The sequence below is a fragment of the Drosophila bipectinata genome, chromosome 2R (genome assembly GCF_030179905.1).
Source record: "Drosophila bipectinata strain 14024-0381.07 chromosome 2R, DbipHiC1v2, whole genome shotgun sequence".
Taxonomy (NCBI): Eukaryota; Metazoa; Arthropoda; class Insecta; order Diptera; family Drosophilidae; genus Drosophila; species Drosophila bipectinata.
Genome location: NC_091737.1, coordinates 13,413,308 through 13,440,506, shown reverse-complemented (window position 1 = coordinate 13,440,506; position 27,199 = coordinate 13,413,308). Strand labels below are relative to the sequence as shown.

Here is a 27,199-nt window from a genome sequence, read left to right as displayed (position 1 = left end):
AGCCAGAAGTAACCCAAAAAATAAGTTGCATTAGCCGGCCGGCAAAATGGGAACAAAGGGAGCGGAGGGCAGTAGCCTAACTGGTGCAACGGGAGTGGCCTGACCTGGTCAGCGAAATTGGCCAAAAAGGGCAGACTAACCGACTAACCGCAAAATAAGACAAAAGCCTCATAATGCTCTTTAACGATGCATTCAAAATGACAAGTTTGGCAACGCCCCGACCCGCGGCACATTGAAATGTCAATATGAAATGCTAGCGATACTGATACCATCGGCTTGATGTAACCAAATGGCCAATTCATCAAATCGATGCCAATTGCAACATCTGTAATCTTTTAATTAATATTTGACTTAACGAATTATTGCAGCCAGCGGAGCGGGGGCACTAATCAAATGAAGTTCGCATTGCTAATTCCCATAAATTACAAAAAAAAAAAACAGAAAACACGGCGAGAAGTAAGCTGCATACACGGCGTATGCGCAACGCCCATTTGCATTTGAAACTCGTTGCGCATACGCTACGTGGTACAGGTAGTGGGTACTGGAACAGCCACTGGCACCTCTTCCGATTCTGCTGACAAACACTGTTTGTTCTCCGCCCCCTCTCCGAGATGAGGCCCCCATGCCCCGCCCTCCTGCCTAACCCCTCTTGGAACTTCATCTTGTTGCGGATGCTGTCGCTGCTTCGGCCGCTGCTCGGCTGCTGCTGCTGCTGCTGAGATTGTTGCTGCGACTGCTGCGGCTGCTGCAGTGAATGCAATTTCTGTATAAAAACCTTTGTGGCAACTGCAGCCAAGTCAAAGCACTTTTGACGAGCCTCCCAGCGCAGACGGGCAGTTTCATTTAACCGATAATCAAGTCGCGAATTCGAAGTGAGTTTGAGTTCTAATTGTGGTGCGGTATATCCTGTTCGCAGGATTAAAACAAACTGACCAGATCGACTTTAAAGTCACAAAAAGTGAACCAAAGACTCCTAGGCCCTATGTCTGGAATCTTAGGCGACAAATAAATCAAAAGGAGTCATCAAAAAACCGTTCTATTATGGGTTAAAAAAAGGACTAAACATAAATTAAAGGAAAAGTTAATTATCCTACCTTTAAACCAAGAAGATAGATCATTTAAAGAATTATAAGATATTATAGGTCCTGTACATTTTTTACATAGTAATATTTAGGAATTTCTAAAGCAAATATTAAGGACTAAAGAAAAATAAATCTAGAATGCTGTTAAGAAAAATCTAGAAAACATATAAAATAAGTTTAACTAAAAAAAATTCAGAAAGGACATAGAATAGTATAATTGTAGTAAAGAAACTCTAGAAGGACAAGTACAATTCAGAGTATTATAGAACTAGAAATCCATAATTTCTGGAAACATATCAGGAAGATCAGCCAAATTATCCTCCGAGAACTTGTAGTACATTTTGTAAGCTAAAGGGCTTTTTGACCGTATAAGGACTTCCTGTAAAATCCTAAAAAAATAATACTTTCTAATCACCATATATGGATATTATTCCCACGACCTTCGATATCATAATCATCATCAGTCGCAGAACTTTCAAAATCGCTAAAAGCCAATCAGCTAATTGCGAAGCAACGAGTTTGACATTCAAAGACAAAGCCGCCGGCAACTCAATCGAACACCAACGTCGTAAACTTCAGTTACTTACTTATGACTCTATTTAACCACCCACTCCGACTTATTCTTCTCCCGGTAAAGGTCATGCCGCTCACCCACGCCTCCTTTGCAGCCATCGCCCTGGCGCTCTGCTGCCTCAGTTTCGTGCAGGCCCTGCCACAACGTGGACTGCCCCCGCCACGCGGCAACTCCTTCGATGCCAATGCAGTGATACTGAAGCAGAACTTTGACCTCAATCCCGATGGCTCCTACCAGTACAAGTCAGTCTTGAGATACTTTTTATGCAATTGTATCAAGTTTTTTAATTACAATTGCCATTTTAGCTACGAAACAAGCAATGGAATTCGCGCTGATGAGGCTGGTTACCTGAAGAACCCGGGTACTCAGGTGGAAGCTCAGGTGAGTCGACTTTTGGGCCAACTGAGCACCTTCTGTAGCATGCTTTTGGGGATTAACCTTCACAGGTGATGCAAGGCTCGTACTCGTACACCGGACCCGATGGCGTCGTCTACACCATCACCTACATTGCTGATGAGAATGGATACCGCGCCGAAGGAGCCCACATACCCACACCCCCACCTGTCCGCGCTGCCGGCGCTCCTGGACGCTTCTTCAAATAATCATGGACTTTCCACATCCCACATCTGTTCTAAATCTTCATCAAGTTGGCAATCGTATTGTTGTGGGCCCAGATAGTGGGTCTGGCCCGCGAAAAGTGAACCAGAGGCAGAATGTTGAGAAAGGAGCAGCTGCTCGTGAGAGGTCATCCATTTCATCGTTTCCCCCACCGTTTTCATTGCACTTTCGCGACCCCAATCCTTCCCAAGGCTCTTTACCCAAAAGCTCTGTGCTTCATCTGTGCATTTTATAAAAAAACAAAACAATCTACATTCTAAAATCTAAAATCTACTTAGTGCTTAACGAACTGTATGTGAGATTCATAAACATTTGTAAAATATGTAAATTCGATTGTTAAAAGTCGTACGACGGTAACGCAAGCTCAGCAATAAAACAAATATTGCACAAATATCTCTTGTTTGATTCAAGGACTTTGAAGATTTAGGAGAAGGACCTTAGCATTGTTATATAAGACATTGCAGTGCGCACAATCTGAAAGACATAAGAAAAATTAGAAATTAAATAAGTCATGTTAGGATACCCCACCGATGAAAACGCTTCCATGTTAGCCTCGAAAAAATATCCAGTAATTCGAAAGCCCCGATGAGCCCTCATCATGCTGATCAACAAGGATCGGCATATGGCAGCCGAAGCTCCTCCAGCTCCCAGACTATCATGCCAGGGACTGTCGTAGATGGCCCACTCGAAGCTGGCACTCTCCGTCTTCAGGTTCTCGCCGCAATAGCAGTAGATGTAGGCCTGAATTATGATCGTGGCTATGAAGGAGGCATAGTACACACCCTCTGTCTGGGCAAAGGTTATCGAAAAGAGGTAGCCCAGCATACAGAGCTGCAGGGAGGATATAAAGAACTGGGCACAAATGATAGGCTGGTAGCACTCATTCAGCTCAGAGCACATGTTCAGACTGGTTTGGTATAAAGCAAAAACGCGATTCAGAGTGGTCTGTGATTCCTCCAGAGTAGAGCCCTTGAATCGCAACACCTTGTACTGGGCTATCTTGAAAAAGGCGCAGAGATTACTGGTGAAGGAGCAGAAGATTGTGTCCAGGCTGACGGCTGGCAGAACCACGCCAGTGGATGCAAAGGCACAAAACACAAAGCTCATGGCGTAGTTCCTTAGAATATGAATGTCCCAGGGGAATCTAAGCACATAATATTGAAGATCATGAATAATTTACATAACTAGAACACCCACAAGCAGGGAAATGGCAGCTCTGGTTCGTAATGTCCTGTCAACCAATAGCTGAGACCCATTCGCACAAAGGGCAGGACACTGTTGAGGGCCCAGGCGATGAGGAAACAGGTCCTGAAAATGCTGCAGACACGCTGATCCTGCTGATTGGCGGACCTGATGATCTCTGCATACTCCTCTCCCTGTCCAGATTCTTTCCAAAAATCAAATAACTTTTTAAGGTTCTTTCTTCAAGACTTCCAACTCACCATTTGCCATCACCAAGCGAAACCTATCAATGAGTCCTTTAAAATCCTTTCGCAAGTACAGTATCATGCTGAACTTGAAAAGTCCTAGAATCGTGATTAGTAGAGCCACCATGGCATCTGCCATTAACATTACGTTCTTAATATTGTGAAGAACAGCAGCCAGGATAAAGGGGAATAAGGTAGCTATTCCAAAGACGTTCACTGCTCTGTAAGGACGGAGCCACATTTTTCTGGATTCCCCAAAGAGATCGAATCCCAGCAGGGCTATTGTTCCTTTTTGCACTTCCAAGAAGTTCTCCTTTGACGACATGACTTCGCACTACACTTTGCACTAAGGATAATCAGCAAGGACACCAGCTTTTTAAACTGAAACTGGATTGTAATTACAGGTCTTCACACCTTTTGCCGTTTGACAGCTCTCTTGGTATTTCCAATGAAAATCAAAATTTTATTGCTTTAATGTTCTTTATTAACGCCTTTGAATCCTTGGGTGGGAGTCCAGTGGGAGTCAAGGGGCGTGGGGCAAGAGGACGTTTGGCAGGGGGCGTGGTTTGGCAATCTACCGACCCCAACCGCCCCAACCTCCATGGTGGCCACGTCCTCCCCATCCGCCACCCCATCCACCACGTCCTCCCCATCCGCCACCTCGTCCTCCCCATCCGCCACCGCGTCCTCCCCATCCGCCACCCCATCCACCACGTCCTCCACCATATCCCCACTGGCGGGCTTCACGGGCTCCATCGTTGGCATGGTTGGCTCCCTGATCGGCGACGTCCAGGAGGCTGATCACCCTCTCGTTCTCCGGATTGGCATCGTCCAGAGCGTAGACGTAGGCGAGGCAAAGCACGCCTATAATGGCCAGAAGTGCTAGACGCATCTTGGTTACTTGGATTCGCTGGTTACTGCTTGTTGTGATTGCTCGAATGCAACTGATGACTCCCAGACTCGATTGGGGGCCTTTTATTTGGCAGATGCTTGAGTACTCGACGTTCCTGTTCTCGAAACGCATCAATAAACTGTAGCTCTCACACCCAAGACAATATTAGATATAATATGTATATTCCTCATGCCCCGCATAGTCCGACAGGCCAGTGTTACCTGTCAACGGGGATTAGGGGCTCTTTTTCTCTTGTTGACCGGCCATATCGTTATATTTCACCACACAATTACTACGGTCTTTTGTTATTGCGGTTTTTGGTAATTTTTTTTTTTTGGACGTCGTTACTGAATCATTTCAAAATTTAAATGTCTCATTTGCGAAAGTTGCCTTTAAGTGGTTTAATACATAGATCATTCGATTAGCCCCTAAACAATTGGGACCTGTTTTGTTTTATGGTTTGTTTTTGTTTCTGCCTTTTTTTCTGTCAGATAAGCGTCAAATCAATATTCCATAAAATGTAAATTTCCACTAACAATTTCCACTTCCACCACTCAATGTGAGCATCTCACTAATATTAAACTTTGACTGGGTCAACCCCTTGAGAAAGACCCCCAAGTGTCGGATGATTGTCAAGCCTATTAATACCTGGTTAAGCCATTCAAAATACAGTCTGGAAAATGCAAATTTTTGATTTTATAACTTCATCAACCTAATTTGAATAAACAACTTTCTCATCGGCAGGACTCATATGGTAATTAGTCCCAAATTGCCTAATGAACGTCGAAATCATCTTGTTTGATCTAGAGTCTAAAAAAAAGTAAACAATCGGGGATTTACGAGCTTGAGCCATTGAACCCAAGCTGTCAATACTGGTTCCTCCAAATATCCCAAGAGTTGCGAAAAAAACAAACAATAATTTGCTCAGCTCGTGCGAATTCGCGCAAAAAACACACACCCCCTTATGGGTTCATACACGATGTGAGTTTCTAGAAAAAATCTGATTTCTCATGATTGCTGATCGATTTTTGGTTGCATTTTCAAATACTTTTAATAATACATAGCCCAATTCATAGAGTCCCACAATCGAACATTACCAGAAATATCTACTCATTTTAAAAGATTTATTTTAAAAGGATATATATTTTTAAAAAACTCTATTTAATTAACAAAAAATTGAATGAAGAACTCTTAGATATAGCAATTTATCGACCATAGTGTCCATGATGTCCTCCATGTCCTCCGTGTCCGCCATGTCCTCCGTGTCCTCCATGTCCATAATGTCCATGACCATAACCTCTTGCCAAACGTGCACCATTTTCGTTGTGAGCCTCTCCCTGATCTGCCACTCTTAGCAGATCCTTCAGGCTTCCATTATCCAAAGCACAGGCCATGGAAAGGATGAAAAGGACAACACATGAAAACAGGATAAAGCGCATCTTGATTCTTGAGATTGTCTTGTGGTTTTGTTGATTTTTAAGCTTCACCTTCTGCTTTTTATTTAAAATCACTTGTTTACTCTTGTTACCTATTTTAATAGTTTTGTTTATAGAAAAAGAATTTAATGTTTTCCATAAAATGGCAAAGCGTAAACAAGCTCATTTTGGTTATTGTTTTTTGGCCATTAGAAAGCTTGGCTAAGCTTTGGTTTTTAAACCAAATACGTATAAAGCTTTGTTAGAACTTAAACAAAAGTTTGATTTTGTGTGAATCGTTTTATTTGTTTGCTGGTATCGTTATTTTGTCAGCCACTGTGCTGGAGAAGCTACCACCAAGACTTGTAGATGCGCCAGCCGCCTCCGTATCCTCTGTTCCATCCGCCACCGTAACCTCCGTAACCGCTGCTCCACCCTCCACCCCAGCCGCCGTGTCCTCCCCACTTGTTCCACAACCAGCGGGCTGATCGGTCGCCTTCGGCGGCATGTTGTGCGCCAAAGTCCGCCACATCCTCCAGATTGGTAGCTGCCACAGGCTGATCCTGGAGCGTATTCTCTCCAGTTGGCAGAGCCAACACCATACCAAAAAGAGCCACAAAGGCCAAGACCAGGCAGAACTGCATCGTCGGGTAGAACTATGTTGCAACTGCAACTGCCACTGCTTTTATAGCCCCCCGAGTGCACTTCGCGTCCAACTAATTGAAATTTATTTTTAGCCGCATCTTGTAGACCAGTTTGAGCCCTGACCCATCGGATATTCCATTTCAACAACAAAGATATTTTATTAAAAGTAATTCACACAGCATGGTGGAAAAACGATGTGGATAACAACTGGCTAGGTAAGTACACAGTAACAAATGATGGGTGATTTGATGGATTTTGAAAACAACAAAATATATAACAACAATATCTTAAATCTCAAGATTGCCTTTAACTAATTCATCATAAAAGTGGCATATTAGTCACCTGAAGGCTAGCCAATCGATTTCAGTGTATATACACTTTAATATTCAAATTAAAGCAAATAAAGAATTTGTGTGTCTTGTGTAAACAACTTTCAATGACACCATCGATGGTTATACTATTAATACTGTTTTTTGTATGGCTTAGCCCAGTAGTCCGAGCAGGCCGCTCAAAGCTTGAGGATTAGCACCCGCACTAGTGGCTCCTGCCGCGCCCCCATTGGCCAGAAGGGGCCGTAGACTGCTGCCCAGGGCCTGGCCCAAAAGTCCTGCCAACTGGGCAGCCTGTGCCGTGGACAACTGCGAGTTACCAGCTCCAGGAACAGCTCCAGAGCCTGCTCCAGATGCCACTCCCACGCCCAAGGAAGAGGTGGGATTACTGGAGATTGCAGCGGCACTGCCATAGCCTCCATTCGAGGGATATCCTCCCACTGATGCCAATCCATATGGTCCGTAATTCGGTCTGTATCCGTAGTAGCTTCCTGGATTGGGCTGAGGTCTCTGGTAACCCCCATAGTTATAACTGGGCCTGTAATAGCCATAATACCCATAGTTGGGGTAACCATAGTTGTAACCATAACTGGGATATCCATAGCCATAGCCATAATTGGGCCTATATCCATAGTTGTTGCCGTAATAAGAATCCGATGGATCTGATTGGGTTCCAGCCGACGACGAGGATCCTCCCGAGGGCCTAACAGGTGGCGGAGGAGGCGGGACATCGAAAAGAGATCCTCCGCCACCCAACAACAAAGGTGTTAGCAGTCCCAAGGTCCTGCCCTGAGGACGATTCTGGCGGGATTTACTTCTCTGGCCATTTGCCACCGAAATCAGAAGGACAAACAGAATCAAACGCGCGGGAGGCAACATTACGTATACGTAGCATCCGTCAGATGCTAATAAACAATGGAAACTGAAGAGTGCTCGAAAAACCCAATTTTGTTTTATACCACAATGTTCTCAGGTGAATTTCCAAATTGGTTTTGGCCAAAAAGTTGCAGACCTTCGAGACAAAAGAGATAATAATAATAATCGCAGGTCGAGCGGAACAGACACGCAAAAAACCTAAAAGCCGAAACGTCATCAACAGGTTTGCAAGAAGCCGCTTTCACGCCCATTCGAGATCTTCTCGGCTGGTTTTTGTTGGCCCAGTCTGCAGTCGGCTCCCACCCGACATTGACCTTGCCAAAAAAACAAAATGTTGGCCAAATAAGTCAGCAATCTGTTTCACACCGTTAGCTCACTTCCGCGGGTTTTTTTTCGCTTCAAAAGCAGCAACAACTTAGCAACTCGGGGGCGTTTCTGCAAAGCCAATTAAGCAGTTCAATATTTGGTTAGCAATAAAGGCAAGTCAATAGCCAAGTTAATCACCAGATTGACAATCTAAGGGGCCAAACGACAGGAGAGATTCCCTCATGAATTCTGCGACTGATGCAAATTATTATATCTTTACTAATTAAAGAGGGTTCCTCCAGACATATGGAAATCTTTAGCTTTTGCTCTTAATTGAATTAATCCGGCTAGACATTTGACAGGCTATCAGTTAGTTAGACAGCTGAACAACTCAAACAACAGATATTATAACTACTATTTGTAAAATATGCCATATTATAACTACTATTTGTAAAATATGCCATAATTACGGGGAGTGCACTAGACCTTTAAGAAATGTTCATTCAAAGCAACCGGTTTACTCATCTCCGTAATAAACGTTTTGTTTATTTAAATTCCGTTACGTTTAAATTCATTTTTTTTGCATTATCATCTATATGATCACTTTGATTTTTACACTTTTTGAATGAACAGCAAACTGGTTTCCCTTTTTAAGTTGTTTTTTTTGCACCAAAAAGAAATAAGAACCCTTGTTGCGATGATGCGGTTTATAATTAATTGTGCTTCCCCTCGAGCCGTAAAAAACCAACAAAATATTAAGACACCTATGTAAAATCCGATCCCACCTTACATACATATATGGTAGAATGCAGGTACTCTACGACAAAATATTGTTGTCTTTCTTCGGGTCAGCGATCACATGCGATTTCTCAACTGGTTTTCATTCAATTCGCAGGCAAAGTAAATCCCCATCCTGGGGGCTGGTTCGAGAACAGAACTATCCAGAAATATACAGAAAGAAATTGAAGCAATTTCCTATTAATTTTAGTAAATTATTTTTATTAAATCAATACATTTTAGAAGCTTTTAATAAATTAATTATAATTTATATTTATTTTGTTACTTTACCATATAATTTGGATCTTAAACTTCTACTCAAACTTATCTATTTCTTATATTTAATTTTATTAAAATATTGGTAGATGATTAATAAATTTAATTTTTTTGTTATTTTTGTAAACTATAGGTAATAGGTTATTTTGTTCTAAATTTTTTTGGTTTTGATTATTTTTTCAGAATTAACTAAAAACCATTCGTGAATCCATGGCGTTTTGATTAATGATTTAGCTATCTATATAGATATCTATTTATATTCTCTTAGCTATTAAAAAACATAGATTTTTTTCTAAATTAAATGTATAATTATAATTCTTTCTTGTGTAACTTTTTTCACATAGGTGGGCAATTTATTTTTGTTTCTACTTGATGTTAGGAGAAGGTTCTGGGATTGAGGGGTTTGTTTTTGGCGGCCCCAATTGACGTGTCTGGGATTTTTGTTGACCCCCAGAGTTTCGGTGATTTCATCAGAAGTCGATAATTGCCCGAGGGCTCTGTCTGGCTAATGATACTTAATAGTTACAGCCAGGATGATGCAGCTAGAAAGTAACTCTCCCATGAGCCATAGATCTCTCACTCTTCGGCCGGGACATCCCCGCCATGGTTTTGCTATAAAAGATCGATGCGAGTTCTATTCGGGACTAGAAAGTATTTGATTCTCCAAAATGAAACTATACGTGATTGCCGCCCTTGTATTCGTGGGCATTGTCCTGGCCCAAGGACATCCGGTGAAGGAGGAGCAACAGCAGGTGCAGCTCTTGACCCTGGAGGATGCCGAAGCCAAGCAGGGAGTCGATGATGGTGCCGGAGTTCGAGCTGCCCGTGGATTCGGAGGATGGGGCGGACGTGGAGGAGGATTCTGTTGCGGAGGAGGCTATGGCAGGGGAGGCTTCGGAGGAGGCAGAGGTTTCTATCCTGGCGGTGGCTATGGACGCGGCGGTGGTGGCTATGGCGGAGCCAGTGCCTCTGCCTCGGCTTCGGCTTCAGCCTCTTCATACGGTGGCGGCTGGGGACGCTAAAAGCTCCGTCCCCCTTGCGTTTTAGATTAGGAAAAAAATTAAAAACAAAACCGAAAATAAACAAACGACGAAAGTCGAAACGAAAACAAAAACAGATATTTTTAATCGAAGGGTGAGAATTAGGGGGTGAATGGGAGCAGATACCTTACGTACTTGGATCTCACAAAATAAAAATAAAACTTAACAAATGCTAATCGATGAGATTAAAACGGATTATATATTTTCCACAGAAAATAAATATTCCTCTAATAGAGATTATTTTTAAAGGTAAATTTTTGGTGAGGGTCTAACTATAATTGGATCAAAAATAAATCTGGATGAAATCGCCTATATCTGGGATAATGTAACCTGTTTTCCCGACACTCTCTAATTGCTAAAATCAATAGAAATATAATATATATTTTTGATATGCCCCCTAGCTAGTTTAATTAAATTTTAGCCACCTGGTTTTCGATCTTTGCGGTTTTGTTTTATGCACTCCCGATCCAAAAAAATTAAATGGAAAATTACCTATATTTAAGTTCCTGGCACCTCATTTCACCAGATACTCGGAATATTTTGCGATATTTGAACTCTCCAGGTTATGTGATGCGTTTTGATCACAATCTTATGATTCACAAACTCTAATTAGCAAAAGCAAATATTTTTCATTCTCAAGGGGTATCCATTTCCGCTTGAATCATTTAGTATTTACATTTAATTAACGCCTTCACCCACAATGTACATTTTTCCCCTAGCTACTAGTTACTAGGCTAGAAATGCAGCTTTACACCAATCATACTCTAAGATTAGATCAAAACTGACTTAAAAATAAATCTTAAACCAAAAATAAATATCTAAAATATGGAATCACGATACAGACTGTGGTTTTTGCGGCATTTTTGATCCAAAAGGCTAAAAATGAACAAAAGTTGAATGTTTCTAATCTGAAATTAACATATTTTACCGCAATTAATTAAGTTGAATATTACGTGAATTCATTTCACAAAAATGTGAGGGTTAAAATAAATATACATCATAGTTTACAAATAAAATTAAATATTAACTTATGTAAGATTTTTGGAGACGCGTAATCCTTATGAATCTTAGTTTTAAACATTTTATCTGAAATTAGAGTCTAAACAGGTTTCACTTTCGGTGTCTGCCTCTGAAGAGACTGAGAACTCCGTCATAGGGTGTTGATATGTACGTCACAATTATAATACAAAGAACTAACTAATTGATGACCAAACTTGGTGATAAATTCCTTTTCCTATGATCTGCCGAAGAGGCCAACTCTGAAAATGAATCATTCAAATGTCGGCAGTGCCTACCGCAACAAAAAGTGATAAAAAAAAATTAAACTAAAAACCGCAGAAAGTCGCAAAAATGTTCAACCCCCTACTGACGTCACAAGCGGGGAGTTGACATCCCAAAAAAACGGCTAAAAATTAAAAAAAAGGCTGGACATTGCATTGACGGAAATGTTGTACGTCCCGATCCCTGCTAATTGGATCGAAAGATGCGAAACAAATTAAATTAGTGTTACACTAGTGGAATCTGGCTGGCTGACTGGGCGACGCGGTCTGTCATAACAATTAGCAGGTATTGGGGAACAATCGCGAGTATAAAAGCCACTGGCAGGCGACAGATCAGCCACAGAACCCCAAGGAACTCAAAAAGCATTGGACATACCAAAGCACTACCCCCTTTAAAACACTCAAAGTACCTGATTAATCAACATGCAGTTCACCATCTTCGTCGTAATGATCTCTATGATCTTCGGTCTGAGCCTGATCCAAGCAGCCCCCATCAGCGATAGCAAAGCTAGCCAGGATCCAGGATTCGTTTCGGCCACAGATCTCACTGGCGAGCCAGTTCGTCAAAAGCGTGCCAGTTCGGATTACTACCAAGGCGACTACTTTATCTGCTATCCAAAGAGTGCAGTCTACGGCAAAACCGGTGGTTACAGCTCCGGTTCCAACCGCAGATCCTACGACTCTGATCTGTATGGACCCCATTACCTGGCCGATGATTCCTTCGAAGTCCGAAAGGCTCGAGCTGATGCCAGACGTGCCGCCTACACCGACAGCTACGGAAAATAAAGAAGAGCCTCTAAATGGATTACACTTTAAACAATGTTAGGAAAAGCACAGGTCAATATATTTAGCAATATATTTTGTAAATACTAAGAAATATTTATTTATAAAACCAATTAATAAATTATACGTAAAATCATATTCAAAAAGTTTATTTTTTAATTTTTCAAAAAAGGAAACTTTTCAACCACATTTTAGGCTATAAAGTAGCCATTTTGCAACGGATTTTGAAAAGGAAGGACATTTACGAATCAGGGTTCTAAATAGCTTCGATCTGTATTAAAATATGGTCGAGAATGTGAAGCTAAATTTTTGACCCATTTTTGGCCAAAATCATGATGTTACCCCTTTGAAAATTTACAAAAAATGGGTCAGATTTTAGTTTTTCGGAATTTGGTTAAAAATGGTTATACTCGAAGATCTAAGATCGGGAAGGTATGACATTCGTTGATCAGATTAGTATTGGCCAAGTTATAGCGATTTTCCAGAAATAAATCGAGGTAAAAAAACTCATTGGCCAAGTTAACCATAGGATAGAAAAATATCATCTTTTCGTGCACTCTTTAGCCAATATTTAAGTCAAATCGTATGGTATTTTGAAAAGGATAACCAGTTACGAATCAGGGGACTAAATAGCTTCAAACTGCATCAAAATTTCATAAAAATCATAGATTACAATTTTTGACCCATTTTTTGGCCAAAATCATGATGTTACTTACCCCTTTGAAAATTTACAAAAAATGGCTCAGATTTTAGTTGGCCGGGTTTTGGTTTAAAATGATTACACTCGAAGATCTAAGATCGGGAAGGTAAGACATTCGTTGATCAGATTAGTATTGGCCAAGTTATGGCTATTTTCCAGAAATAAATCGAGGGAAAAAAACTAATTGGCCAAGTTAACCATAGGGTGGAAAAATATCATCTTTTCGTGCACTCTTTAGCCAATATTTCAAATCGTATGGTATTTTAAAAAGGATAACCAGTTACGAATCAGGGGACTAAATAGCTTCAAACTGCATCAAAATTTCATGAAAATCGTAGATTAAAATTTTTGACCCATTTTTGGCCAAAATCATGATGTTACCCCTTTGAAAATTTACAAAAAATGGGTCAGATTTTAGTTGGCCATGTTCAGATAGGGAATAATAGTACAGAAATATCTAAGATCGGAAAGATATGACATTCGTGGATCGGATAAGTATTGGCCAAGTTATGACTATTCCCGTGAAATAAATCAAGAAGAAAAGCCTCGTTGACCAAGTTCAAATCTTCGGGTAGAAAAATTAACTATTTTCAGTCACTTTTAAGCCAATGTTTAAGTCAATCCGTATCGGATATGGAAAAGGAATACCATTTAGGCATCAGGGTTCCAAAAAGCTTCGATCTGCATTAAAATTCTATCAAAACGGGGAAATCAAATTTTTGACTTTTTTTTTGCCAAAATCATGATGTTACCCCTTAGAAAATTTTCGAAAAATGGATCGAAAATTTAACTTTCTGGTTTCCGCGATATTTTGATGCAGATTTGTGAGGATTGTTACTCTGATTTATAAATGATATTCCGGTTTCAAAGCTGCTGAGAACTATAAGAGTTATTTGCTAAAGAGTGCTTGAATTGAGTTAATTTTTCTCAATTTTTAATTTTGCCATATCTTTTTATATTTTCTAAAAACCCAGCCAATAAAAAACTTATAAAGCTAAAAATGTAATAAAATCAAATCAAAAAGGAGTTCCACTTTTTAAAGCATACCTTCAGGCTGATGCTGAAAAAGATTCATTGAAATGACTCGTTCCATTTGTGAGTCAGCCTGCTCATTCCGCCCCCGCTGCACCATGCCCAGTACAAATACAGGCAATAATAAATATATATATTTTTTTATATCCACCATACGAACGCGACTCACCTGGCGAACAACGATTTTCTGCAAGGTAAACTCCGGACTCCGTACTCGGAGCTACACTGGCGGGGATGCTGAGACATTTCGCACCTTATTTGCCTTGGGCATTAGGCTAAAAGTGTGAATTGTTTATAAAGAGATTACAAAACCGAAAGACAGGCACGCTCAGTGGGCCGCGCTGTGTTCGACTTTTGCCGCCATAAACCCATAAAAAAAGAGCCATCACTTTATTTTCAAGAAAACCAAAGCGAACCGAGCCGGATAATTGCAAAAGAAAGTTTCCACCGTGTCTTGGCCTCGGCATAAAAGGGGATTACGACGAGCCGGAAGCAAACAGTCGCCCCCAGAGATTGCTACCAATATGAACGGTTACGTTGCCCAAAAGAAGTCCATCCTGCTGGTGTCCCTGCTGGTGTTGGCAGCAGTTAAGGCGCAGCCCCTGGATCAGGAGGAGCATGTTCGGAAGGAGCGTCAGCTTAAAGGAACTGCTAGCGATGCGGATGTCAAGATGGTGGCCACCAATGTGTCTCCAGCGATGGCCACTCAACCCATGACCATGACCATCGGTATGCCGGTCAACCAGATGGCCCTTAATGCCGTCGGCAGCCAACTGGTGAGATATCCCAACTACCCGGGTCTGATCTATCCTGGAATAGCTCCTGGCCTGAATGGAATTCCCGGCCTGCAAGCTAACATTGCCAACACCAACTATCCAACGGCCTATCCGGATCCCAACTTGCCGGGCGGACTTCCTGGCGGCTTTGGTGGCTTCGGGCCCTATGGATACCCCAGCCCCCTTCCACCCATGTTTGGTGGCTCCCTCGGATATCCAAATCCCCAGCTGCCCAATGGATTTGTTCCACAGCCTTCGGTGGATAATTTCCAGGCACTGAACAACATCGTGAACATGGCCAATGCCCAAGGATTGGGAGGCGGATATCCAGCTCCTCAGCCCTTTCCCGTGCAGGCGAACATGCCTGGATTGTATCCGCCAGCCGGTGGCTTCCTGGAACGCATGAACATGCAGGCCTATGCCCCAGGATTCTAAAGTCAATTCTTAATCCATTCATTATAAGATTTATTTATTTTATTTATTTAGCCAAATATACGAACATTTTGAAATAATCTAAAATATGTAATAAAGTCTTTTCTTTAAAAAAAATTTCATATTACAATCTTTTAAGCTAGCCTCTTCAAAATAAATATTCAAAATTATAGCACTATCCTAGCTTAAAGTCCTTAGCTCTTATGGGTTTGAGTATACCCCACTTTCCAGATCAGATTCGAAGGCTGTGAACGCCGTGTGAGAAGCTTGAAGTCTCCTTTGCCCGAAAACTTTGGATAAGCTCCCCGGGAACGCCATATATAGCCGTTAGGTAAACGAATAGGAAGCCTTTGTCCCCCGCTCGCCAGAAGGATGCAGTGCAGCAGCAATAGCAGCCCAATCAGCAACAGCGGGCTCCTCATCTTGGCCAGAACTGGAGGCCATCCAATGCGATTTGCAGCTTTTATGCTGGCCTGGGTTCTGTGCCAGTTTTGCAGACGAGTGTCAGAAATGTCTAGAGATGGCTAGAAAGTAGGCAAACATGGAAACGGGTTTGGCTGCAACGAATCCCTCATATTTCACCTGGAGAGTGGATTTCACCTCTTTCAGCATGCGCTAATTAAGCAGCAGGTGTCGGGTGCAAGGTTCTCTCTCTTGGACTATCGTGGACTTGGTAATTTGGCAAACGGTGCCAGACGGCCAAGATTGTGAAAGTGAAATTAACACGACGTTTCTCACCCGCAGAGCCTTTGACAGAGTCCCGTTCTCCGATCTTCCCATGGAGGAGAACATATTTTTGTTTAAAAAAAACAAACCTTTCCCGCACTGATTTACAATCTGGGAGTTTACCTGAGAGAGTGTGTCTGTGTACCTGGGTAATTGATAAGTCGCAGGTAGTTGCGCAGTCGGGCATAATCCGATAATGGTTTGTGGGTATAAGAACCCGCATTGCGAGGTCAAAGTGCATCAGTCTTCGCCTGACCCTAGCACCATGAACTTCGCCTCAGTGACTCACATTCTGATATTGATTCTCATACTTCTAATGGAGATTTGTGCGGCGAGACCTTGGTGGAATACCAATGAAGCTGGCTACGATGCCAGTCTGGATCCCGTGGCCTGGTCGAGGTCCTTCGTCAAGGAGCAAGTGCGAAAAACACGCCACAATACAATCCCCACCTTAAGCAGAACTAGACATCGACAAGCTCCAAAGTATCGCTACAAGAAACTGGCCCAGGCACTGGCTGGAAGTCATCAGAAAGTCAACACACGGCAGTACAAGAAATTCCTAAGAAGACGTCAGAAGATGACAGCACGTGAACGATACTCGCTTTGGAGGCAATAGCCTAACAGTCATATTCCTAGGTGCTAAGCATAAATATTAGTCGTAATTAATTAGCATATTAAACAAAAGACTTAAGACACAAACGAGATTGTTTTATTTTTGAAATCAAACGCGTCATTGAAATCCTGACCCGCCTCGATTAGCAATTGTTCTAAGCCATGATATTTTCAATTTGGCCGAAAGCAAACACGGCTTAAGGTCAAAATGGTTACGTTTCAAGAGCAACCCGACTTGGTAATCGCCAGGGCAAACATGATGTAACATTATCGTTAGGCCTGGAGCTAAAGACATGAGCAAACCCACTCAATGGCCAGACCCATCCCAAAAGTCTAACAAAAGTTTGGATGAATGAAAGTACGAGTGTATTTGGCCAAGACAAGATCGCAGCCACCAGTTGCTGGGCGTCTTTTTGGCGGCTTTGTTGACACTGCGAATTAGCAACTCTTCGCACGAGTCCAAGACCCAGACCAGAAGTATATAAACCTAGTGGCCAAGTCATTGGGATAAGTACTAGCCCAGCAGTCGGTTAATCATATTACATTTCGGAAGATATACATTTCTTTAAAAAACAACCCAAAAACCATGAAGTTCCTGGCTCTGAGTTTCGCCCTGATTGCCGCCATGGTGGCCTGCTCCTTGGCCCTTCCCGTGGAGCTGCAGAACAACATCGAACCCCTGAACCTCTGGGAATTGGAGGTTCAAGAGCCGGAGCCACAGCTGGATGAAGTGGAGGGTGAAAGAGTGGCCCGAGGACTAGGAGGCTTTGGTGGACTGGGCGGCAAGTTCGGTGGACTTGGTGGCCTGAAAGGATTCGGTGGTCTGGGCCATGGTTTCGGCGGTGGCTTCGGTGGACATGGATTCGGCGGTGGATTCGGTGGTCTTGGCGGATTCAAGAGCCTTTTCAACAAGAAGTTCTAATAATCTAAGTTCAAAGTTCGCTAATCATCCCATCTCTAGCTTAAGAATTACAAAATAAAGTACAATAATAGTTTTAGAATTTTAAAAGTTCCCAGTTTGATAAATTGGATTCAAGGCTCCATAGTACTGGAGTTCCGGCTCTGATGTCGTGGTGCTTCTTATCCTGACTTTGGCAGTGGGAGGTGGTGGATGAGTGGTTTTGGCCTGAAGATTACTAAAGACTTTTCGCACCTGGCTGGCAAAGTTGCGCCAAAGTTGGAAAGGCTTAGAAACTGGAAAGGTCATCAAAAGATGATAGAATATAAAGTACTTTTGGGTAGAAAAAATAATAGCAATTATTTTAATAACAAAGACATTAAGCTTCATAATATATGATACTAAAGATGATTTTAACATTATTCAACTGTTATTTATTCTCACAAGTAATTATTTCATTAACACTTGAATGTCAAAGGCCAGCGACTTGTAGTCTCAACTAGATATCCCATTTCTTACCTGTATTTCGAGGCGGAGCCACCTGTGGATCAAACTCCCTTTCGTCCAGCGACACGACCAGCACCACTGTGACCCACAGCACCAGCAAACGGAACATTTTGGCAAAAAGACCAGCCTCCTCACTTATAAACACCTCAAACTAAAGCTTTCCCCGCCATAAATCCCAACCCAAATTTTATCATTTTTTCGCCATAAACCCTCGATTGAATGGACTTGCATAAGGTATATATTCGTATTTTTGATTACACTTGGTGGAACAGCACAAAAGAAGTATCACAAAATGGTTATTTATTCACTGGCGAGTCCTCAGTTGATTAACCGTAGAAGCCTCCGCCGTAGTAGCCACCGCGTCCACGGTAACGGGTGCGGGTGACGACACGAGTGCGCCCAAAACCGCCGCCAAAGCCACCGCCGAAGCCTCCGCCATAGTAGGGTGGTGGTGGTGGTGGGCCAAAGAAGGGCGGTGGTGGTGGCCCAAATGGCGGTGGGCCAAAGTACTGGCGGACCTTTCGATCGCCCTCCTCATTATGGGTCGTCTCGCCGGCTTCCGAGAGTTGCACGGCACTAGGCTTCTCCTTTGCCACATCCGTTTCCGGTTCGCTGGCTTGCACAAAATTACAGAACAGCAGCACAGCCAGGCTCAACATAAACAATATCCGTTTGTAATCCATTTTTTCCAGTCGTATTCCCACTTGGGGCTCGCCAAATACTAAAATTCATCGCCCACCTGGCCTTTAATTTATAGCCAAACACAGAATGGTTAAGAACTCAGGCCCCGGGAGTCGTAAACAAAGGAGGTTCAACGACATATCTCTTGATTGCCATTGAGAGTTGCTTTATTTTATTTTTCGTACAAATTTCAAATCAAACCAACCAAAGCCGCCGAGAATAATTGTTGAAAAAAAAACCCAAAAACAAAATAAAACTCAAAATCTACAAAACGTCTACACAAATACATTAGTTTGACCCAATCTTAATGTGTTGACGGATTGAAATATAACGCGGAAGTTGGAGAGACAGTGGAGCAACATCTAGATCGGTGTTGACATGTAACCAGATCTTTGATTGATGAAGATATTCGGTTTTTGTTTTGGGGAGGTTAAGGTTAAGGGGTTTCCAATGAGGTTCACTGAGAATAGAGGATTTTAGGTTCTACGTTCTTTGGCACCTTTCTCCACATTTTGTGATCAAAGATATATTTTCTTTTTTTGAGGGAATCTACTAAAAAGATCTTTCAACCTGTCTTATTTTTTCAGTGTTCTATCAAAAGGTTCTATCACTCTCTATAATGGAATATTTAAAGATACTCAAGTTTCAACAGAAATGCTTATCTGTTTTTTGTTTTTGATTATTGAACCCTTAACCTTGACCTCAGAAACCTTAAGCCTCTCAAGAACTTGAACCTGAATAAGACATTTCTTTTAATTAAAATAAAATACAATTTAATTTTGTATCTATAACTCTTTAAAGAAGATTTGTGTAAAAAAATCTTGTAAAATAAAGCCCTTAAGATAATCTATCTAAAGACTCAGATAATCTATCCAAAAAGCCCTTTAAAACCATATTTTGGATGTATTACCACTCTGCCCTTCTTCTTAGCCAACTTAGACAACTTGACCCACTGTAATCGCTTGATGGCTTGTTGTGTTTACCACTCAAAAGCCCATCCGCTACGTCTCGCGTGTTTTTCGGCACATATGTGTACATATACATATAACTAACGAGACTTGGGCTCTTCCAGAAATATCCACAAAAACAAAAAAATGTGTATAAAAAAATGTGCAACCTCATCGAAAATGTTGATTCCAAACACTCGGCAAAACGAAACTCGATCTCGCAGCAGTTTGTTTATTCATTGTTTACTCTATTCCAAAAGTCTGGACTGGGTCATTGGGGACTTTAGCTTTTTTAGCCAAAGAAGCCGCCTTTGAATTTGGCAAATCCTACCGCGCCTCCCACAAAGCCACCACCAACGCCGCCGCCTCCGATGCCGCCGAGTCCTCCGAGTCCACCTAGTCCACCTAGTCCTCCAACCTGGGGATATCCGTAGCCATAGGATGGTATCGTTTGAACGGCAGATACCACCGGTACAGTTGTGATCACAGGAACTGTGGACACGATGGGCACTGTTTGGATGGCTGGAGCAGCCACAATGGGAGGAGCAGCTGCCACGGCTCCACCGCCAATGATGCCTCCCCCGATGATTCCACCGCCACCTCCGAATCCGCCAATGTGCCGGGGCTTCCGTATCAATTCCCGGTCGTTGCTGGAGAGGATCGGCGTGCTACTGACCAGGGCAAACGTCAGAGCGAGCAGGTAGACCACCGTTTGCCACAACATGATGCTGGATACTGTTTAAGTTGCCCCACTCCCAACTGCTTATTTATGCAAATTAATTAGTGGCTCCCTGTTTGCCATAATAATTCACATATGGATCGGCCGAGAAAAAACCCGAAGAGATATAGTAAAGACCCCATATCTGTTTTGGGGCGGTTCTAGTGGTTTTTACCCATCACCGACCAGTGGTTCACACCTCGTCATCATAATATGTAGTTACTAGCCGAAGGTCGCTTTACGAGGCATTATAAACCAAGTGATGTTGGGATTGGCATTTCAAACCGTTTTCGGACACAAGGCGACTATGAAGTACAATCCGCAAGTGAAAATATTTCTCCTCCTCGGCATCTGTATCTGTCAGATACTGGCTGATCCCCTGGGAGGAGGTGTAGCCGGAATTGGAGCAGTCGGTGGCGTTGGAGCCATTGGTGGAGTCGGCGGCTTGGGTGGAATACAGCAAGTACCGGTAATCCAGCAGGTGCCGGTGGTGCAACAGGTGCCCATCATCCAGCAGCAGCAGCCCCAAGCCCTGGGACTTGTCGGCGGTGGAGGTTTGATTGGCGGAGGAATCGGAGCAGGGGCCGGCTTCGGGCACTACAAGGAGAGCTATCGAGTGCGAGCCAGAGGCCTGGGCGGTGGATTCCGTGCCCGCTACGACAAGAAGTTCGGCGGAGGTGTGGCTGGGTTCGGAGCTGCGGCAGGAGCAGGAGCAGGTGGTCTCGGCCTGTTGGGCTAAGAATTTGTAACTTAAAGATAGGAGATCTAGAAAAAATAAATATATATTTAAAATTTAAACAAATTGAAACATTATGTGACTTTTTATTTAACAAGGTAGTGCCTAAAAATAAAAATAGTAAGTGGTTTCTTTGAGAATCCTTCGTATAATGTAAAAATTGATTAATAAATCCTCTTAAAAAAATGTATATTTTGGAAAATATATTTTTTGAAAAATTTCAAACCTCATAACCCCAAGCACCCTGTATATTTTTACTGACATGCGCAGTTTCCACCCCCAGCAGATACTCCGGCAGCTCTGTGCTTTTCCGCTCTTTCGAATTCCCTTCATTTCGAGAAAATATTTCGCTCGGATCGGACGTGGCTGCCGTAGCTCCTCCAGAGCTTCCCTTCTATCGCTGTCTCTCCGCCGTTTTTTTGGACACCCGCTGGCGCTACGGGTCACAGTGATAAATCTGGCCAAGGAATTGCGTTGCCAAATAGCAGTTATTTCGTATTGCGCCTAAAAATAGCACAATTATAGCAAAAATAGCCAACAGACAGCGCCGTAAGGCGCCTATGTGTTCTTGTGTCCGTGTCTGCGAGAGTGTCTGTGAGTGAAGTGGAAATCTGTTTAAAAATAAAACAACGCCAGACGACCGAAGCTGGGCCAGAATTGCAACACCAGCCAGCATTCTGAATAGTGGGCCAGAACTCCAGGTGATAACCTACTTTAAAACGTTTCTTAAAAAAAGGGGGGAAAATACTTTGTTTTTAATCAAATTCAAGGGGAAAACTTTCAACTGCTGTGGCTCTCTTTCTCTTTTGCTTTCTCTTTGGCTCGTGGCCATTTCTCTTTGTGCCCGTTATTTCAGTGTGACCAGGGTGGCAAGGACTTTGAATTCAAAATAAAACAGCAATTGCTTTCTCAATTTATTCAATTAACCCCAAGATTTTAAAAGAAAGTGGGGTTGCTACAGCCTCGATACCTGTCTTATCTATTTTCTGCAGTTTTTCGTCATTGTGTGGTAATGCACTTTTGGCCAAAACAACCCCGGGGAACGTCATTATTTCGCTTTTTTGCCAGACCACTTAACACGTTTCGCCTTTCTTGAACGTAATTAGTTTAATTGCAACCAGGATATTGTCAGTGTTTTGAGTTTTATCCTGTCGTTTGGTTGATTGCCCCCCCAAAGGAGAAAATCAAAGTTGAAAAATAACAAACAGGGTGGTTTTGTTAAAAAATAGAACAATTATCCCTCATACAATGAGGAAACTTCCCCACAAAATACCCTTGAACTGCTACTTGCAACCCCCGAATCCCACGCACTGACGTAGCTGAGCTGCAATCTGCTCTAAATGTTAGTGCTGTTGCAGCTTTTTTTGTTGGGTGGCTGTGCACCCACGAGTATGTAGTTCAAGGTCGTTAGCCTGGTTTTTGGTCAGAGGGCATAAGATGCGTGTTCTCATTACGACAACAAAACAGAAACTCGAGACCACACGGCAAGTTGAAGGACACGCGAATACCTCACTTGAGACGCTATTCTTGGATTCGCCAGAGTGACTACTCAGGTGACACTAATCACCTGCTCCTGCTCAAGCCACCCACCCCCCCACTAGGGCTCTTTGTGAAAAAGTGGCACTAATGAGAGCCGGTCATGCAATAAGTTGGTGACCCCTGGAAAATGGCGCCTAGCCAAAAACTATAAAAACTTTAGCATTTTTAAAAAAAACGTAGACACTAATACATGGTATGAGGTTGGGTTTACTTTGTCTCACTGTCTCTGCAACAGGAAGCCCAGTCATTGAACATTTAATGCAGTCCAGATTGCAACAGCGGGCGCCAGCCTTCCGGGCCACTGGCCCGATGAAAGTGACCATAAATTTAACGCCCGCTCTAATCAAGTTGGCCCCCTGGCTAGAAGCCAGAAGCCAGCAGCCAGCAAAAATGCTCGACCCACTTGGCCTGGCTTAATGTCAGCTAATTGCATTGGCGCTTGGTGGTCGGGCGCTCTTCAGACATATTGTCGCCGTAGTGCTCCCTCCATTTTCTCATTTCCCGGGAAGTAAGTTCAATGAGGCGCAAATTGTTATGGTAACAGACACAAGTACAGTGGAGCTTTCCTAAGAGTTATTAAATATAATCTGGAAGCCAATCCAATGCTAGTTATTTCTCCATACAACATTTTTGTTACGTATTTTTCCTTTTAATAAAAATCAAACTTCTAGAATACATATTATGTAGCAAAAAAATAAATTTAATTTACATGGAAATTCCTCAATGTCAGGGTGTCCTTTGTGGCGTGTGTGACGCAAAACAAGGAGCTCAGGGCTGGGGGTAGGAGTGGGTGTGGACCCCCCTCGATGGAGGGCAACCTTGGGCCTGGAAATTATCATTCGACTTTCGTCTGGCTCCGTTTACCCTCTGACCTAAGTCTTAGTTGACATGTTTATGCGCAAATTTGGTTGTGTTGTTAAAGTCTTGTATCGATTTTGTTAACTCGATTATAGGAACAGCGCCGAACGGATAAAGGATAAACAAGGACAGTGACTCGTCGGCTGTTGGGTGACATGCTAGCAGCAGTTATGGCATCTGACATAAACTGGGATCCAGGTGAGTGGCGCGCCTTACCTTCTGATGAGCTAAGACAATAAAATTATCCTTTCCAGCTCTTTCCAAATTGATCACCACACTTAAGGAGTCGGAGAATCTGTCCAATGACCAGGAGATTGACTTCCTTAAGGCCCTGCTCGAGTCCAAGGAGCTCAATGCCCTCGTCAATGTCCACACGAAAGTGGCCAAGGTGGGCCGGGATGATCGCCTAGCCCCAGTGCTTTCCACCTCAGCCCAGGTGTTGTACGAGGTCCTGGAACAGCTATCGCAACGCTGCCACCTGAGTGATGACTGCCGGGAGGCCTTTCATCTGCTTCAGGACTCCCATGTCCAGGTTGCTAATTCTTATAACCAATATTTGACAGTTCTAAATATGAAACAATATCTATTTCAGCACCTCTTATTCGCCCATGATGCCATCGCTCAAAAGGACTTCTATCCCCACCTGCCAGAGGCACCTGTGGAAATGGACGAGGACGAGGAGACCATCAAGATCGTTCAGCTGGTCAAGAGCAACGAGCCGCTGGTGAGTCTACTTGGCCATCCTGATCCTGCCATCCATTTCGTCTTCCATGTCCATCTCATCAACGTGATCGCTGTCCTGTGCTGTCTATCGCTTTCGTGTCACTCTTGGCATACCATTTCGCCTCCCACTTTCACTTTCACTCTCACTGTCACTTTCACCGCCCCCGCCAACTGCTCCTCTCTGCGCCTTCTCATTCATTCTCGTACTTCTCTGTTGTTTAATCGCCTCTCTCTGTCAACTCTTCCCTTTTGCTAATCAATTTTGTAAATTTTGCTTTTGCCAAAATTCGAATGAAATCGAATCCAATCTCTCGAATTCGCCCATACCCAACTAAACTGCATTTTGTACCAAAAATCAATCGAAAATTAAAAAAAAAAATAAATGAAACACAGACAGGAGCACAGAGTGCGGAGCCAATTGTTGTAAGTAATGAAATGTCCAAATGTCCATAGCGTAAAATACAGAAACCCGTTCTCAAAAGCACCAACAATGATAAAAATAAGAGCAACCCAGCTACCAGGATGCTGTGCGCCATACACCCACACACACACTTACACCAAAGATACATCCTTTTTGTCCCCATTCTGTTGTTGTGACACATCCATCAGATACACACACACATGCCGGAAACCGCAATCCGCACACAACACACATACACTTAGCACTCACACATACATAAGACCGCATCTTTGCTCGGCACTTCTCTGACACTGTTGCCTACTTTTAGGGGGCCACCATAAAAACCGACGAGGAGTCTGGCAAGATAATCATTGCGAGAATTATGCACGGAGGCGCTGCAGATCGCTCTGGTTTGATACACGTCGGTGACGAGGTCATCGAGGTCAACAACATCAATGTGGAGGGCAAGACGCCAGGCGATGTCCTCACTATTTTGGTAAGCTCTCATATGAAGGCTTCCCAAACGCTAGTAAACATTTTCTTCGGAAACAGCAAAATTCGGAGGGGACTATCACCTTTAAACTGGTTCCTGCGGACAACAAGGGTGCCCAGCGCGAGTCCAAGGTGCGAGTCCGCGCTCACTTCGACTACAACCCGGACGTGGATCCGTACATCCCCTGCAAGGAGGCAGGCTTGGCCTTCCAGCGCGGCGATGTGCTGCACATCGTGGGCCAGGACGACGCCTACTGGTGGCAGGCGCGCAAGGAGCACGAGCGCTCGGCGCGGGCTGGACTGATTCCCAGCCGGGCACTGCAGGAGCGGCGCATCCTCCACGACCGATCCCAGCGGGAGGGCACTGATCTGGACTCGAAGCGTAAGCATTCGCCGCATCATCCGCTCATCTTGGCTTTGCTATTGGCCCGCATCCATTACTAACATTGATTTACTTTCATGCCGCATCTGAAAACCAAAAACCCCATCATCTAACCAACAATTGGCCACCACTACATACCCCAATCCACCTTCGCAATCGCCAGCCGGTTCATGTGCCTCATTATGCACCACCCCACCCGGCTCCCCCCGCCTGCCGGCGAGTAGCAGTAGCTCCTCCTGCCGCCAGCCAAAGACTAAAAAGATCATGTACGATTTGACAGAAAACGACGACTTTGACCGGGAGCAGATCGCCACGTACGAGGAGGTGGCCAAGCTGTATCCCCGTCCCGGAGTCTTCAGGCCCGTGGTGCTCATCGGTGCACCCGGAGTGGGTCGGAATGAGCTACGCCGTCGGCTAATAGCCAGGGATCCAGAGAAGTTCCGCAGTCCAGTGCCATGTAAGTCAAGTTGCCTAATCTCTAAACCTTTCTAACATCGTATTAATCTTCACCAGACACCACACGACCAATGCGCACTGGAGAAGTAGCTGGCAGGGAGTACATTTTTGTGGCCCGAGAGAAAATGGATGCGGACATCGAGGCGGGAAAGTTTGTGGAGCATGGCGAGTACAAGGGACACCTGTATGGCACCTCGGCGGAGAGTGTCAAGTCGATCGTGAATGCCGGGTGCGTTTGCGTCATCAGTCCCCACTACCAGGCCATCAAGACGCTGCGCACCGCCCAGCTGAAGCCGTTCCTGATCCACGTAAAGCCGCCAGAGCTAGATGTCCTGAAGGCCACCCGCACGGAGGCGAGGGCCAAGAGCACCTTCGATGAGGCGAACGCCCGAAGCTTCACCGACGAGGAGTTCGAGGACATGATCAAGTCAGCAGAGCGGATCGACTTCCTTTACGGCCACTTCTTCGACGTGGAGATCGTGAACGGAGAGCTGGTGAACGCCTTCGAGCAGCTGGTCCAGAATGTCCAGCGTCTGGAGAACGAGCCGCTCTGGGCCCCGTCCATGTGGGTGCAGTAGGAGGAGCCAGGAGTGCCAGTTGTTAAGGGGCAGTAGCATTTCATGCAACTTGTTAATGAAACACCAACACCAAAGTATTTTTGCCATACGAATTTAGCAATCTGCTAGAGAAGATTTGAGAGGAGAGAAGTGGAGATAGAGAAGAGATGTGAGACACTATTAACCCGTAGGCGGTCCTGCTGGGCACTCCCGTCCGGCATTAGTCCTTTTCACGACATGTACCTTTTTGCGTAAAAGTGAAAACAAAGTAATGAATACAATAAATAGGCAGAGAGATCGAGAGTGGAAGATATGGATATGGAGATGGAATTATAAACTCAAGCAGCGCATCTATCTTACAATTACGATACAAATTAAATTATAAACTTGTTGTACAAAACTTTATTTGTGTTCAAAAAGTATGGACTAAATTATAAATGTATTTATAACACACGTTGTTAAAAGTCAAAGCAAAAAGAGTTAATCTCCAAAATCCCTTGTAACCTTAAACACTAATCCCTCGCATTGTATCGCAATTGTAAATACACTCACTCACTAACTGGAGCATATTGGATACAATGCGACCTCAATGTGTAACATGTCTCATTTTGGAAACCCATTAAGAAAAAATCTGTCGAGGATTCATTGTTGAAAACAAGTGTGAAATTAATAAAAACCTATTTTAAATGCGAAAAATGGATGACTCT

The 27,199-nt window shown here is 43.5% G+C and overlaps 15 protein-coding genes across 17 annotated transcripts; 8 read left to right on the top strand and 7 right to left on the bottom strand.

Annotated features, from left to right (window-relative positions):
• The first annotated feature begins 812 nt into the window (after window positions 1-812).
• On the top strand, window positions 813-2,656 carry Cpr47Ea (Cuticular protein 47Ea). Its single transcript, XM_017250856.3, has 4 exons — window positions 813-872; window positions 1,720-1,898; window positions 1,962-2,037; window positions 2,103-2,656. Exons 2-4 carry the CDS (start codon window positions 1,723-1,725, stop codon window positions 2,256-2,258), a joined length of 408 nt encoding a protein of 135 aa, XP_017106345.1. The 5' UTR covers window positions 813-872; window positions 1,720-1,722; the 3' UTR covers window positions 2,259-2,656.
• Window positions 2,657-2,697: 41 nt separating this feature from the next.
• Window positions 2,698-4,026, bottom strand: Or47a (Odorant receptor 47a). Its single transcript, XM_017250291.2, has 4 exons — window positions 3,717-4,026; window positions 3,472-3,661; window positions 2,803-3,418; window positions 2,698-2,748 (listed from the first exon to the last, which is right to left on the bottom strand). Exons 1-4 carry the CDS (start codon window positions 4,024-4,026, stop codon window positions 2,698-2,700), a joined length of 1,167 nt encoding a protein of 388 aa, XP_017105780.2.
• A 136-nt stretch (window positions 4,027-4,162) lies between these two features.
• Window positions 4,163-4,668, bottom strand: LOC108131799 (neuropeptide-like protein 32). The gene has a single exon (XM_017250858.2). It carries the CDS (start codon window positions 4,591-4,593, stop codon window positions 4,276-4,278), a length of 318 nt encoding a protein of 105 aa, XP_017106347.2. The 5' UTR covers window positions 4,594-4,668; the 3' UTR covers window positions 4,163-4,275.
• Window positions 4,669-6,288: 1,620 nt separating this feature from the next.
• On the bottom strand, window positions 6,289-6,655 carry LOC108131420 (uncharacterized). Its single transcript, XM_017250290.3, has one exon. It carries the CDS (start codon window positions 6,650-6,652, stop codon window positions 6,359-6,361), a length of 294 nt encoding a protein of 97 aa, XP_017105779.2. The 5' UTR covers window positions 6,653-6,655; the 3' UTR covers window positions 6,289-6,358.
• Window positions 6,656-7,135: 480 nt separating this feature from the next.
• On the bottom strand, window positions 7,136-7,934 carry LOC108131482 (shematrin-like protein 1). The gene has a single exon (XM_017250362.3). It carries the CDS (start codon window positions 7,859-7,861, stop codon window positions 7,136-7,138), a length of 726 nt encoding a protein of 241 aa, XP_017105851.2. The 5' UTR covers window positions 7,862-7,934.
• A 1,917-nt stretch (window positions 7,935-9,851) lies between these two features.
• On the top strand, window positions 9,852-10,331 carry Listericin (listericin). The gene has a single exon (XM_017250426.2). The coding sequence runs from the start codon at window positions 9,886-9,888 to the stop codon at window positions 10,237-10,239; it is 354 nt and encodes a 117-aa protein (XP_017105915.2). The 5' UTR covers window positions 9,852-9,885; the 3' UTR covers window positions 10,240-10,331.
• Window positions 10,332-11,860: 1,529 nt separating this feature from the next.
• Window positions 11,861-12,458, top strand: LOC108131532 (uncharacterized). Its single transcript, XM_017250431.3, has one exon. The coding sequence runs from the start codon at window positions 11,961-11,963 to the stop codon at window positions 12,321-12,323; it is 363 nt and encodes a 120-aa protein (XP_017105920.2). The 5' UTR covers window positions 11,861-11,960; the 3' UTR covers window positions 12,324-12,458.
• A 1,877-nt stretch (window positions 12,459-14,335) lies between these two features.
• On the top strand, window positions 14,336-15,347 carry LOC108131529 (collagen alpha-5(IV) chain). The gene has a single exon (XM_017250428.3). The coding sequence runs from the start codon at window positions 14,577-14,579 to the stop codon at window positions 15,261-15,263; it is 687 nt and encodes a 228-aa protein (XP_017105917.2). The 5' UTR covers window positions 14,336-14,576; the 3' UTR covers window positions 15,264-15,347.
• An 867-nt stretch (window positions 15,348-16,214) lies between these two features.
• Window positions 16,215-16,617, top strand: LOC108131538 (uncharacterized). The gene has a single exon (XM_017250436.2). It carries the CDS (start codon window positions 16,252-16,254, stop codon window positions 16,600-16,602), a length of 351 nt encoding a protein of 116 aa, XP_017105925.2. The 5' UTR covers window positions 16,215-16,251; the 3' UTR covers window positions 16,603-16,617.
• A 482-nt stretch (window positions 16,618-17,099) lies between these two features.
• LOC108131521 (uncharacterized) lies at window positions 17,100-17,607 on the top strand. Its single transcript, XM_017250420.3, has one exon. The coding sequence runs from the start codon at window positions 17,185-17,187 to the stop codon at window positions 17,518-17,520; it is 336 nt and encodes a 111-aa protein (XP_017105909.2). The 5' UTR covers window positions 17,100-17,184; the 3' UTR covers window positions 17,521-17,607.
• On the bottom strand, window positions 17,541-18,112 carry LOC108131522 (uncharacterized). The gene is made up of 2 exons (XM_017250421.3): window positions 18,016-18,112; window positions 17,541-17,792 (listed from the first exon to the last, which is right to left on the bottom strand). Exons 1-2 carry the CDS (start codon window positions 18,110-18,112, stop codon window positions 17,602-17,604), a joined length of 288 nt encoding a protein of 95 aa, XP_017105910.2. The 3' UTR covers window positions 17,541-17,601.
• Window positions 18,113-18,275: 163 nt separating this feature from the next.
• On the bottom strand, window positions 18,276-18,724 carry LOC108131537 (uncharacterized). The gene has a single exon (XM_017250435.3). The coding sequence runs from the start codon at window positions 18,684-18,686 to the stop codon at window positions 18,330-18,332; it is 357 nt and encodes a 118-aa protein (XP_017105924.1). The 5' UTR covers window positions 18,687-18,724; the 3' UTR covers window positions 18,276-18,329.
• A 1,048-nt stretch (window positions 18,725-19,772) lies between these two features.
• LOC108131510 (uncharacterized) lies at window positions 19,773-20,355 on the bottom strand. Its single transcript, XM_017250408.3, has one exon. It carries the CDS (start codon window positions 20,353-20,355, stop codon window positions 19,924-19,926), a length of 432 nt encoding a protein of 143 aa, XP_017105897.1. The 3' UTR covers window positions 19,773-19,923.
• A 242-nt stretch (window positions 20,356-20,597) lies between these two features.
• LOC108131509 (uncharacterized) lies at window positions 20,598-21,131 on the top strand. Its single transcript, XM_017250407.3, has one exon. It carries the CDS (start codon window positions 20,612-20,614, stop codon window positions 21,086-21,088), a length of 477 nt encoding a protein of 158 aa, XP_017105896.2. The 5' UTR covers window positions 20,598-20,611; the 3' UTR covers window positions 21,089-21,131.
• Window positions 21,132-21,429: 298 nt separating this feature from the next.
• On the top strand, window positions 21,430-27,188 carry metro (membrane palmitoylated protein 7-like protein metro). Of its 3 annotated transcripts, none has more exons than XM_017250777.3 (8): window positions 21,430-21,786; window positions 23,578-23,680; window positions 23,737-24,014; window positions 24,075-24,206; window positions 24,934-25,101; window positions 25,158-25,479; window positions 25,760-25,936; window positions 25,993-27,188. In XM_017250777.3, exons 2-8 carry the CDS (start codon window positions 23,638-23,640, stop codon window positions 26,511-26,513), a joined length of 1,641 nt encoding a protein of 546 aa, XP_017106266.1. In that variant the 5' UTR covers window positions 21,430-21,786; window positions 23,578-23,637; the 3' UTR covers window positions 26,514-27,188. The 3 variants fall into 3 exon arrangements, with proteins under 3 accessions (XP_017106266.1, XP_017106264.1, XP_070134662.1); XM_017250775.3 differs by having other exon boundaries at window positions 25,643-25,936; XM_070278561.1 differs by lacking the exons at window positions 21,430-21,786; window positions 23,578-23,680; window positions 23,737-24,014; window positions 24,075-24,206 and adding an exon at window positions 24,242-24,628 and having other exon boundaries at window positions 25,643-25,936.
• Window positions 27,189-27,199: the final 11 nt, after the last annotated feature.